Source organism: Plectropomus leopardus, chromosome 15 (genome assembly GCF_026936395.1).
Source record: "Plectropomus leopardus strain MGB_pleo_1.0 chromosome 15, ASM2693639v1, whole genome shotgun sequence".
In the NCBI taxonomy this organism is placed as follows: Eukaryota; Metazoa; Chordata; class Actinopteri; order Perciformes; family Serranidae; genus Plectropomus; species Plectropomus leopardus.
The window spans coordinates 19,004,489-19,016,888 of NC_142190.1; the positions used below are offsets into that span (position 1 = coordinate 19,004,489).

General features: G+C 39.7%; 1 protein-coding gene across 3 annotated transcripts; it reads right to left on the reverse strand.

Moving 5' to 3' along the window:
- Positions 1-22: 22 nt before the first annotated feature.
- Positions 23-11,548, reverse strand: LOC121952930 (septin-5-like). Of its 3 annotated transcripts, XM_088088839.1 has the most exons (13): positions 10,206-11,547; positions 9,758-9,780; positions 7,991-8,365; positions 7,176-7,272; positions 6,105-6,191; positions 5,742-5,865; positions 5,003-5,137; positions 4,752-4,869; positions 4,568-4,669; positions 3,716-3,812; positions 3,342-3,504; positions 2,099-2,201; positions 24-2,015 (listed from the first exon to the last, which is right to left on the reverse strand). In XM_088088839.1, exons 1-13 carry the CDS (start codon positions 10,249-10,251, stop codon positions 1,944-1,946), a joined length of 1,542 nt encoding a protein of 513 aa, XP_087944965.1. In that variant the 5' UTR covers positions 10,252-11,547; the 3' UTR covers positions 24-1,943. The 3 variants fall into 3 exon arrangements, with proteins under 3 accessions (XP_087944964.1, XP_087944965.1, XP_042355748.2); XM_088088838.1 differs by having other exon boundaries at positions 23-2,015; positions 9,758-11,548; XM_042499814.2 differs by lacking the exon at positions 9,758-9,780 and having other exon boundaries at positions 28-2,015; positions 10,206-11,541.
- Between the last annotated feature and the right edge of the window lie 852 nt (positions 11,549-12,400).

The window sequence follows — 12,400 nt, forward strand, 5'->3', positions numbered from 1 at the left end:
AAAAAATGCATACATCTTTTTTATTGACATTTTTTTATTCCACGTCCTTACGAAACAGCAGGTTAAAGATAAAAAATACAAAAAAAATAAAAATACAGTTGACTCACAAGTAACAAAGTAATAAAACCCAAATTAAACATCACTACAATGTCCCCTAGATGGCAGTGTTACGTCCTTGTTACTAATCAAGAGGCTGTCCTGAAAGACATTAATAAAAAACAAACTGAACTACAGCTCTTGTTAATAACCTTTATAAAAATAACTTGTCTTATTTGCTCAAACTGTCGTTATATCCTGACAGTTGTAATGACACAGATAGTTTGTGAAAAAAAACTTTCCTCTGCCTTCTCGTAATGCCTCTGATGACTTTGGCAAGAATCCTGTAAGCTTTGTGTTGGGCTACACGCCCGACATGCAATAAGCAATAAGATGTGACATCAACAGGAAGATGTGGGGAACCTGGGATCCAGACGTGCTGCATGACAACATGCAGCAAACATTTTGCTAATTTGGCCAGACAAACTGTAGAGTTTAAAGCAGACTGAACTATGTGATGCCTGGTTTTGATCTTTGTTGGCTTAAATGATGGTGACTGGATTAAACAGTTGGAAATATCAAAGTATGTCACTTGGGTCCATTCATGGTTACAGTTTCTGCAAGATAAGCAGGTAAGGAGAAGAAACCTGACGATAAACCGACAATATTCACTTTGTCAATGTAACTTTTCCTCTCTGGGAGACATAAGGTGATAAAATACTGCGTTGTCATGCAGATATTTCATATTTCAGCAAACTATGGGCACTTTGTCAGTGCTTCTGCACTCAGTTGTGTCAATGTTTGCTCCGAGTCAGCGTGTGAACTGCAGTCAAACTGTCAAACCAGGCAGCACTGATCAAATATACAACTTTCTCACTTCAAATCTTTTCAGAAACGTGTACTGTGTCTCATAACACTTGTTCTTTTTTCAGCTGTCCTGCATGGCTGTCAGGCTCAGTGGGTTGGGCTTACAGAGGTGGAGCCTGTGTGAGTCTGGAGGGATGCGGTGGAAAGTGATTAAGAGAGTTGATTTAGACCAGGTGTGGAGCTCCCGTGGAGCAGAGGGTTTTGGGAAAAAGAATGTTTCCTCCATTCCCCATGAAGTTTTGTTTCCTGTTATTGTAGGCCTGTTTTAATGTTAACATTTAAACCATGAACAGAGTGCTGAATCGAAGCAGTGTGGGATTATGCTGACTGAGTAAATGCTGTCGACTCAGGGACAGAGAGGCAACAGGTAGGCCGTCATCCCTCACCTTTAGCCTGGCAGCCGAACACTAACTCTCCAGTTATATATACAGGCAGCCGAGCCCCACAAGACCTAGAAGAGTGTTTTTCGAGAGAAATAGTATAAAATGCGCGGGGTGTTCAGCTGTAAAATGAGAACATTTTGCTCTTATCTGTGTTTTGTTTAGGCTTGACTGTTTTTAACATGCTGGTCAGGTTACTGCTAAACAGTGCACTAAAATATGTGACAGAGATGATTGACAGCTGCTTTAAAGACTTCTGGGCTCTGGTCGGTTGTTTTCATTTAGCCGCAGTCAATTCTAGCAAATGCCATTAGAAGCACTACCACAAAGGGAACAAATATTATTTTTTCAGACTACCTTGGTGTATCTCAAAATCAAGAAGAATCTTAAATGACCGAATTTCAAGGATGCTGTGTTGTGTATTGAATCGCACCGAAAGACTGCGCTAATGTCATCCTTGTATCCTCGAAGAACCGTGATTCCAGCTTTGATCACTGTAGGTTGTCGTTGGGAACAGTGATCAGACAAGGACCTCAATGTTGCTACTTTCCTTTTAATACAAGTTCAATCTGCTTTGCTTGTTGTGCATCATAAACGGCGCCTCCTCTATGTTCCCGGGCGCTCCTTGTTTGTCTCCTTTTTCGGGGAATATTTGGAGAATCAGAAGCCACCTCTTTGGCTGTGTTGCATGTGCTCCTGGACCCTGTCCAGCACCTCCTGCATCCTCCTCAGCTACAGAGGGGAACAAATGGAGTGAGCGGGTATCGCCTCTGTAACCGAGTGAGTGAACAAGAGAGTCTGTGAGAGAAACGTACCTCTTCGTCTTTCTCAAAGATGAGTTGTTCTGTTTCGGTGTCAGAGGCAGCCAGTGGAAGAGGAAAATCAGCCTCGCTCCGCTCTTGATGCTTCTCACGCAAACTAAAACACACACACACACACACACACACACACACACACACACACACACACACACACACACACACACACAGAGAAAAACCCAACCTGTGTGAACTTCTATCTCAATCATCGTAAAATGCCAGTGTGCACTTGTTGCAAGGATTTATTGTTCTATATTATATTTAAACTTGTGATATGTATTCAAATAATGGGGGTTCACAAATAAACAGAGACTCCACTTTTAATGTCTCGTGGAAGGATTTCCATCAACCAATTAATCAAACTCATTCACTATAGTTAAATAGAGGATGTAGCCACTATGAAATCACCCACTGATTTGTGGATTACTGCTTTGAAGCCTCAAGTTTGGCATTTTGGCCATCACTATCTTGGTATTTTGGAACCAGAAGTGACCACATACAGACATGAGGATGGACCTGGGGAGGATACGTGTTGCTATGTTTCTGTCCTGATTGACAGGTCGCCATGAAACTCTATTTTAACTCTAAATGGGACGATAATTAACAAAATTAACATCATGCATTTTAAAGACTTTAAATTAGCAATTGAGACCATGCTTTTACTGAGGTAATTAAGCCTTTGATACCTGAGCAAAGTGGTTTCATGTCTAGAAAAAACATGGTGAGAAGGTAATGAGCAACCAAACACAACCAGACATGGCACCAAAACTGGCAAGAAATGAATACAAAGTTAGGAAATAATTAACTGAGGGAAAAAAACAAAAACAAAACCCCACAAACAAACAAACCATTAAGTTACTCCAAAAAGTGCTGAAAATTGAAAAAAAGAGCATCTTTTACTAATTTCTTGCAATTTGAGGGACGTTTTTTGCCAGTTGCTCACTGCCTTTTCCCCCATGTTTAAAAAAAAAATCAAACAAATTTGCTCAGGTATGAAAGGGTTGAACAGCTTTCAAAAGGAGTCTGAATTCAGCACAAAAAAACTTTCTGATGCAGGTTTCAAAGGGTTGAGTCAGAAGTTATTCTTAGATAGATTTGTTTACAATCAGACTGATTTTTCTAGTGCAGTTGCCCCCCCTGCTGGTCATTAGAAAGACTGCAGATTTAAGGCACTTCCACAGAGGAAACGTCCTCTTCTTTCATATAGTGTATGATCAAACCGTGTCCTGACTCCACCCACCTGCGCTTCCTCTCCTGCACCACCATGCGGGTCATGTTCTGTATGCACTGGGCTCTGAAGTTTTCGTAGTGAATCTCTGCCGTCACGTCCTTCAGGTCCTGCATGTGCGTCCTCACCAGCATGTTCCTCAGCAGCAGGAAGTCAGAGTGAGCAGGGTTCTCCACTGCCCATACAACAACAACATGCCACTAGATCAGACAGTTTTTTCCTTGTTATCAGATAGAACCAAAGTAATGTATAACACTGATACAAAATCAGTTTCACCAAAGTAAAAATGTCCAAAGACACAGTGTAAGCTTACTGAAAATGAGTAAAATTACAAACAAAACTGAAAAAAAAAAAAAAACTACTGAGTGTGTGTTTATCTGCAGTACCTTCTACCAAACCCCAGGGATAGACACGACCCCTGAACTTGCGACCTTCACTCTCCACCTGAATGTTACTCCCAATTACTGCAAACGGGATGCTGTCCTGCAGAGAGAAGCAGAAACAATAAACTGTCAGTAGGCGGGTTTCCATTACAGATTAGCGCAAAATTTAACCGATATTTTTGAAAGGCCTATAAAACACAATTACGAGATGACTGTGTTTCCATTAAGTGATGTTACGCAACTTCTCCTCTCACAATAAGATTCCGAGAAGCACGGCGATATATGTTCAAAACATTAGCAGGTTTATTTATAATGCAGCCACCGCACTAGCCGTCATTATTTCCAATCAAAGGCAACGTAGGCTTGTTATGCGAGGGTTAATGGAGAAGCAAGTCCCTTATACGTGTGAGTGGCCATGTATGAGGTATTTCGGGGAACTGATAGTCCACAATTTCACAGAGGAATTGTAAATTCAAAACTTCCAGCTGATCCGCTCAACTTTTGAAGAGATATGCAATGCAATAACAGCTCTTGTAGTACCTGCTGCATCACGAGGGAGCCAGTTTCTACTGACAAGCACATAGCCATAGCATCATGTGACCTATAAAAGACAAAAAGTGTTTCCATCGCAGTTTTACAAAAAATGGCTTTTTCGAATCTCCTGAAATACCACGTCACGTGAGCGTAAAAACTTTTTTGCAATAAATGGGAGATTTTTCAAAATGGCCTTGTTTCCATAATGTGTATTTTATATTTGCAGTTTCAATTTGCGTAATTTGAGGGTTAGTGGAAACCCGCCTAGTCTCAACATGGCTGAGATGATACATTTCAACCTGGACAAATTAACTGAAGCACCTTGAGTATCTGGTCGTGGTTTTTAAAGTCTTCGTCCTCATCTGAATCACACTCAGGAAACTGGTAGATGTTGATCCCAAACTGCTTGATTTCCTCTCTGATCTAGAGTGAACACATTGAAACGAGAATAATTGTGACAAATAGAGAAAAATAAAGAAGACAACATTCGTTTATGGTCTCATACCTTAATCTTCTTCTTGTAGACCTCTGCTTGCGTCAGGCTGTCAGCTTTGGCCACAACAGGAACTATGTTGACCTTTTCATGCAAGGTCTTCATACACGCCACATCCACAGGCCGAAGACTGATGCATGAGTGTGTGAGCGCACACAGGCAGGAACATGCCCAAAAGACATCAAACAACTTTTAGCTGAGGCTGCTGCAGTTCTGTTTTACTAGTTTAGCACTATGTGCGTAAGTGAAACACGTCAGCGTACCCGTGGCCAAACGGAGAGATGAAGTAGAGGCAGCAGTGGACTCTGTTGTCCTGGATGTTCCTTCTGTTCAACCCGCTCTCGTCTCTGAAGTACTGTTCAAACTGCTGGTCGATGTAGTCTTCTATTGGCTTCCAGCTGATACAAACATACAATCAGTGTCTGGTACAGTTGTCTCTCTGTTCAGCTTAAAGCTGGATTTTCTAGACTGTATCTGCTCCGAGATTGTGGCTGAAGCGCTTGAGTCAAGTTTTCAAACTGCCTGTACTAAAAGAATGTCAACTCTGGCTGATAATATTACGCAAAACTGATTTCTTTCAGTGAGTCATTGCTGTGTTTCAAGTGGCTTTTTTAAAGCACCAAACAGGGGTGTTTTGTAGCTACCTGTCGCTATGGTTACAGCAGCTTCTTAGGCACAAAAAGCCTTTGTTTCCTTACTGGCACATTGCTGCTTTCCCTGCTGGAATTGTAACCCCAAGACCACATATTTTAATCCAAAACATCATCTTTTCCCAACCATAACCAAGTGGTTTTGTGCCTAAACCTAACCACAAGTTACCACAGTGTGGTAAAATTTCAACTTTTCCGCTACATAATGCAAATTTAACGTATCCTTGGTTTGGAGAAATGTACAATGCCAACATGTTTTCTGGTCCAATAGAGCAACTGTGTGACCAAAATAGCAGTGGGTCAAACACTGCTTGAAAAACACTTAAGGGTAGGCACATTTTGATGACCTCACCTTTCTGTGTTGTTGACGGCGTCTCCGAACCCTGGTGTGTCAATGATGGTGAGCCTCAATTTGACTCCTTTCTCTTCAATGCTAATTGTGTGTTTGACGATGTCCACTGTTTGATCGATCCTTTCTGCAGCCACATGCATGTGCAAAGTGATTAAATCTTCGCAGGCAACAAGTTAACAGTGTGTACAAACATACACAACAACACACACACCTCAGGGTCAGAGAGTAGCTGCAGCATCACATTTTGAAAAAGAAAAATTACAGCTAATAATGTCTTTTTTTGGAGAGACCATTAAAATGCACTTTGTTTTCCCACTTCATTTACATGGGTAACATGTAGATAAATAACAGAACTTATCTCACCTTGTGCGTTAGGAACCTTCCTGTCTTTGTAGATGTCCGTGAGGAACAAACTGTTGATTAATGTAGATTTACCGAGGCCAGACTCCCCTATACAGAGAAACACACAGCCCCGACTCTTAATGTAGCATGACTGAAACATCACCTTGAGCTGTGCAATTTCTGTATTCCTTTGAATAATTTACTTCAACTCGTAAAGTCCCAAAAAATAAAGTACTTCTCCACACATAAAACGAGATGACAGAACACCTGTCTCCCAGTTTATTTTGAATCATGGCTGACAAATGTAGAATTCAGAGCAGGTATGTCTGTAATGTACACTGATGAAGGCGTTTCTTAACAATGGGCCTCATGCAAGAATCTGTATACGGCCAAATTTTCTCTTATTTTTGCTCGTATCCAGGATTTAATTTTGTTAGTACCAAATGATTTTGGGGATTCACCAATGTTGTCTTATTTTTGCTTTTCTCTTAGGTAAGAGGTAAGAGGCTTTTCACTGAGGTAAGATCTCATATATACTCTATGTTTGAGGAATTGCTGCATTTTCTTTTAATTTGATTTATTAAATTTATTTAAACCTTTTTACATGTGTACTTTTACTGTTAATACTTAAAAGCATCTTCCTAAAATCACATTTACTTGGTTTAAATTTATTTAACAGTAGGCCTACCCCAGTTTCACTACTGTATTAGTCCTTCTTCTTCTTACAGCCTTTTTTGGTGTTATGTCTCCAGTCTTGGTCATGTCTTTGCACATGGCACAAAACCTGCCCTTATATAGTGTTTGGGGGGGGCGTTATATATTAATTTATATTTACATATTTTCTCTTACCAGAAAATCAAGAGAAATTTAAGAGAATTTTGCTGCATCAGGCCCATTGAGTCTGTTAAGTGACGTCCACTCAGATGTTATCATCTGAATCTTTCTAGATGTTTGTATGTGGAGATGTGATTTGTTGTGTTTTTCTTTTTAATACTGCTTGTCTGTAATAAAATTCCCATTATGGGAGAGATGTCACATTCGGTACATTACATTACAGCTGCCTGTAAAAGTAGCCGACACATGAGGACTCACCTGCCACCATGAGCGTGAATGTGAAACCTTTCTTCACCGTCTTTCTGTGAACCTGGTTGGGCAATGTGGCAAAGCCCACATACTCCTTGTCCTGATCCTGCAGAAAGAAAACACCAACATACATTTATGTTCGTGCATATAGAGAGGTACAGTGATGAAGTTAGCATCACCCTGGTCCCAGTGGGATTTTTCTACTGGATTTTAGATCACTGCAGAAAATAAGCATACATACTTAAATGCTTTGTTCAGCAACATAATCTTCACAAATGAACGCCACTTGTTTTTTTAACCATAAATGCAATCACCACAGTCACATGATTTAATGCCGCCACCGCAACGAGGCTGTAAAACTGTGTGCGCCGTGTTAACGTTTTGTAGTCTCATTTAGCTACTTATCAGCAACCGCCTTTTTTAAGACACGTAAAAACTTCAAACTTTACAAGTGGGGTATTTGATTACGTATTTTTTATCGAAGAACAAATCTTAAAAATCTCTTAACCTCGTGTTAACTACGGACCTGATTTAAAACATCAAACCAAAAACCCACTGACTTAGGGATGAGGGAACTGGAGGTGAAAAATGCTGATTCATTTCCAAGTTTTAGGACTCCTGCACCCCTCTATTGTTTATAAAAATGATTACTCATTCATAGTGTTCTGTACTTTTGCTATGCTTCTCTAAGGGGGTTTGAAAGCAGTGTCCAAGGACACTTTTTAATTTGTTTACTTTGTTATTTGTTGGAAAAACTTGAATGCTAAAACAAATGTAACTTAGGGACCTCTGACACAGGCTCTGGCAAACACACAGACACACACCTCTGGAGAGACATAGGGGTCAAAGCGTCCCCAAGGGCTGTGTGGACGCGAGGCTGGGCTGAGTGGACAATCCACAGACACCTGAGAGGCGAGCTGCCGCCTCAGTGGATGGGACTGAAACTCTGTGTCTGCTCCCACACGACTTGGTCTATGAGGGACTGTCGGAGAGCCAGCAGCGTGGCAGGGGATGGGATGGGGCAGAGGGGGAGTCCCAGAGAGGCTGGGGAGTCTCCCGTTGGTTGTCATCCCAGTTTCCTCTGCCTCATGGTGGACTGGTGCATGGTGCTGTTCACCAGGCTGAGAGATGGGAGGCAGATCCCTCATGGCGAACGGAAACTGAGTGTCCTCCTGGTCCTCAATGGAAAGACTGGCCAACTGTGAAAGGAGGCAGCAGAGTTACACTTGGTTTTGTATGGAAGATCAAAAGTTTCAAAAATAAAATAATAAAACTCTCTATGAAAAATATATTTTATTAGGATGCCAGTTTTATAAGGTCTCAATAAGGTAATGAGCTGTTTGAAACCTGAATTTCCCTTTGGGATTAATAAGGTTTCTCTCTGTCCCTCTTTATTTTGCATCTATATAACATAAACTGTATGGTATATAGCCAATGTTTATGTGAATATGTGTGGTGAAGCATATGTAAAGAGCATTTGTGTTTGGGTGTTTATATGCATATATACCTGTTTGTTTGTATGCATGTATTCACATTTATGTATAGGCTATATGTTTGTTTTTAGCACCTTGTTTTGCGACGTTTTACAATTATACTGTGAACCCTTAGAAACCTGGATTGACATCAGCTTTCTAGTTAAACCATTCTATTGAAAACATGGTTAAAAAAGCAATGAGCAACTTGATAAGAGATGTCCCACAAATTTTCAGGTCATTTTCTTGAAGTTTTTACTACTTTCTTTGTAATTTTTGGGCCTTTTCTTCTGTTGTTGCTCATTGCCTTCTTCCCTTGTTTTTGAAAAAAAAAATAAGCCAATCTATTTAGGTTTTAAAAGGCGAATCTGTTTTATGTATAAGGTAACTTATATCATAAATAGATAATTGATATATGAACATAAATTTACAGGTGCAAAGACCAACACTAACTGACTGCTGATGACCGCAGTCAGGGTCACGCTCTCTGAGTACAATGCATGACGAGTCTTCTGTGTCTTTGGTTGTAGTGGCTACCCTTTCTTCACTAATTAGCCCTGACTTGTGATCCCATTATACCATTACAGCGGCCTGACTTCATCCATCTGTCCAGGCAGGGAGGGGAGACAAACAACACTCAACAGTTGGAGGTGAGTAAACACTGAGTCAAACTGGATGTACAAACTAGAAAGAATAGTTTTAAAGATAATTTTAACTTGTATCTTTCAGTGTGGAACTTATGCACACAAAGCTAGTGGATATCCACACCTGCTTTGGATACCTTACAGGTAATCTCCTCACAGAGGGACTCTATTTGCTACCATGAGCAGTTAGGACAGTCAAACCCCCACTTCTGATTTACACGAGATGAACATTTCTCCAGTCATCGTCCTGTTGAGCTGCTCTGAAGACAGCAGTGGCCCACAGTGCCGCTGGCCTGATCAGGGTTCATCCAGTGTCCCTCTACCTGTCAGTCCTCATTACCCACAAAGCTTTGCAGCAGGCTTAACCCAGCTTCTTATGCTCTGACCGGGTGGGGGTTTGGAGATTAACTCTTAACACACACTCACACAAGCTATAAACACTGTAATTCAAGACTATTCTACAAACGTGTCCTACCTTGTTTTCTGGGAAATTTGTAGCTTTTTTTGAGCAAAGGATGGCAGAATGGGAGAAAATATAATGTGTGTAAGGAAAAAAACAAAACAATAAAAAATGCATATAGGCTGACTGAACAAAACTGAGTGATTGGAACAAAAGATGATTGCTATTGTAATAAATAAATAAAAAGGTAAGTAGCTTTACTATACCATTTTGATATCAATAAATAAGGTCCATTCTACAGACTTAGATGATAAAATACAGTAAATAAGATGCAAAAGGGTCACCATGAATACAAGAATACAAGTGTCATACACAAATATACATCTCCACACGGATATTAAAAACGCTATAATGATGTTTCAGTTGGTTGAGCAATTTATATAGCAGAAACTACAAGTTATTTCTATAAATCAGTGATGCAGGTTGTGCATAAATAAAGGACTTCAGTCAGTTATAGACGTACCTCTCTTAGTGCTGCGGAACCTGACCGGAGACGACATGTGCTCCATGATGCATACAAACTGTCCCCAGATCAGAGGAAGAAAAACGATCAATTACAAGGTGAGTAATGCCCAAAGACCAAACTGTTCAAGACCTAGTAACATGTGGTGTACTGTGCATGTGTGAGTCCATGCATTGACTGAGCTCCGACCGGGTGCAGTCCGCTCCGTCTGGCCGCTCTGACGTGGTTTTAAGTAGACTGACAGCAGAGAGGAACCAGGCAGGGTGATATTACACTAACAGCCCTGTGTTATCACTCCAGAGCAAGATGACAACAACAATAACAACAGCCTATGTCAGGCTACCAGCGTTACTATTACCACTAAATAACACTACTAGTAGACCTACCACCACTAATAATAATAATGATAATAATAATAACGATATAGGCCTATATTTTTTTTAAACTGTTGCTACTGCATTTTTGATTATTATGATGAAAATGATACTATTCAAAATTAAGCTAGTTTCCCTCGTTTAACCCCTTGAAACCTGGGCAACTGGCTCGATTTCTTTCAAAAACACGGAAAGAAGACAACGAGCAGCGGAAGACGAAATCACCCAAAAACTATTAAGAAATTTGTAAATAAAAAAAATTGTAAAAAAGTACAAGAAAGTCGCCTAAAAATTAGTACAACACAAAACAAAACAAACAAACAAAAACACAAAAAGGAAGGTCATATGTAATTATAATAATTTTAAATATAGTTACCCTCTGGCTTTTGTCTTTTTTTTCCCCCTAAAAAATTTCCCCTAGCTTTTTAAAAACAATTTTCTACATATATTAATGTCTTCTCAATTTGAATAACTTTTTTTGCTTAGTAACGGAACGTTACTTAGCAACGCTGGGGACAGTAACGGAAGCTCCCGTGAGACAAAGTTACAGGAAACGGCTGTACGCTTTCCCGGAGGTAGGACGATAAACCAGACACGCATCGTCGAAATCCTTTCTCTCGAAAAGCCGAAATGCGACGTAAAAACATCTTCAATAAATGGTATTAATGATAAATTTCACCTTAGTGTAGCTTCTCGAAGTTTCGGACAGGGCTAAGCACGGTGTAACGTTAACGTTTGTGAGACACTAAAGCAGCTAACGTTGGCTAACCAGACGCTTTTCTGAAAAAAAGATGAGTTTATGCTAGCTTCAGTCCTCAGAGCCAGCCGTCAGTCCTTCAGCAGGTGAGTGTTTGATACTTGGTTTATTCATATGTTTTCTGTTAAAGTTCCTTTCCTGACATTAATTTAAAAAATTTTTAAAAAATCTCTGCTCATCAAATAAACATATTTATACGCTGTTTCCGTTAAAGAAAATCTCTCGTGCCTTTAAATAGTTCGGTAAAGTTGGAAAGATATTCACAGATTCGGACTTCCGGCATCAATAACTCATTAGTGATACGTTGTCAAAACATAAACGAGGCCTCTTTCCCATCGTTGTAAGGTAGACAATGTGCTACAAGCCCAGTTTTATCAAAAGTAGCTGTCTTTCAAGCTGCAGAAATAACATTGGTGTCAATGAGCAGCCGGCGGTGAGACGAGTGGATAGGGACCGTCTGCAAATTGCAAAACCGCTACAGCAGCGAAGAGAAACACTACACAGATATTCAATAACTCCACTTTTATGCACTGTAGTGTCACCAAATTTACTGCAGCCATCAACTGGCTGCTGCTGATCATACTACAACACTTGGTTTGATATTTTTTTAAAAATCTTAATTTTATGGAATTTTTATTAATAATAAAATTCAATAACTCCACTTTTATGCACTATAGTGTCACCAAATTTACTGCAGCCATCAACTGGATGCTGCTGATCATACTACAACTCTTGGTTTGATATTTATTTAAAAAATCATAATTTTAAGAATTTTTATTAATAATAAAATTCAATAACTCCACTTTTATGCACTGTAGTGTCACCAAATTTACTGCAGCCATCAACTGGATGCTGCTGATCATACTACAACTCTTGGTTTGATATTTATTTAAAAAATCATAATTTTAAGAATTTTTATTAATAATAAAATTCAATAACTCCACTTTTATGCACTGTAGTGTCACCAAATTTACTGCAGCCATCATCTGGATGCTGCTGATCATACTACAACTCTTGGTTTGATATTTTTTTCAAAATCTTAATTTTATGGAATTTTTATTAAT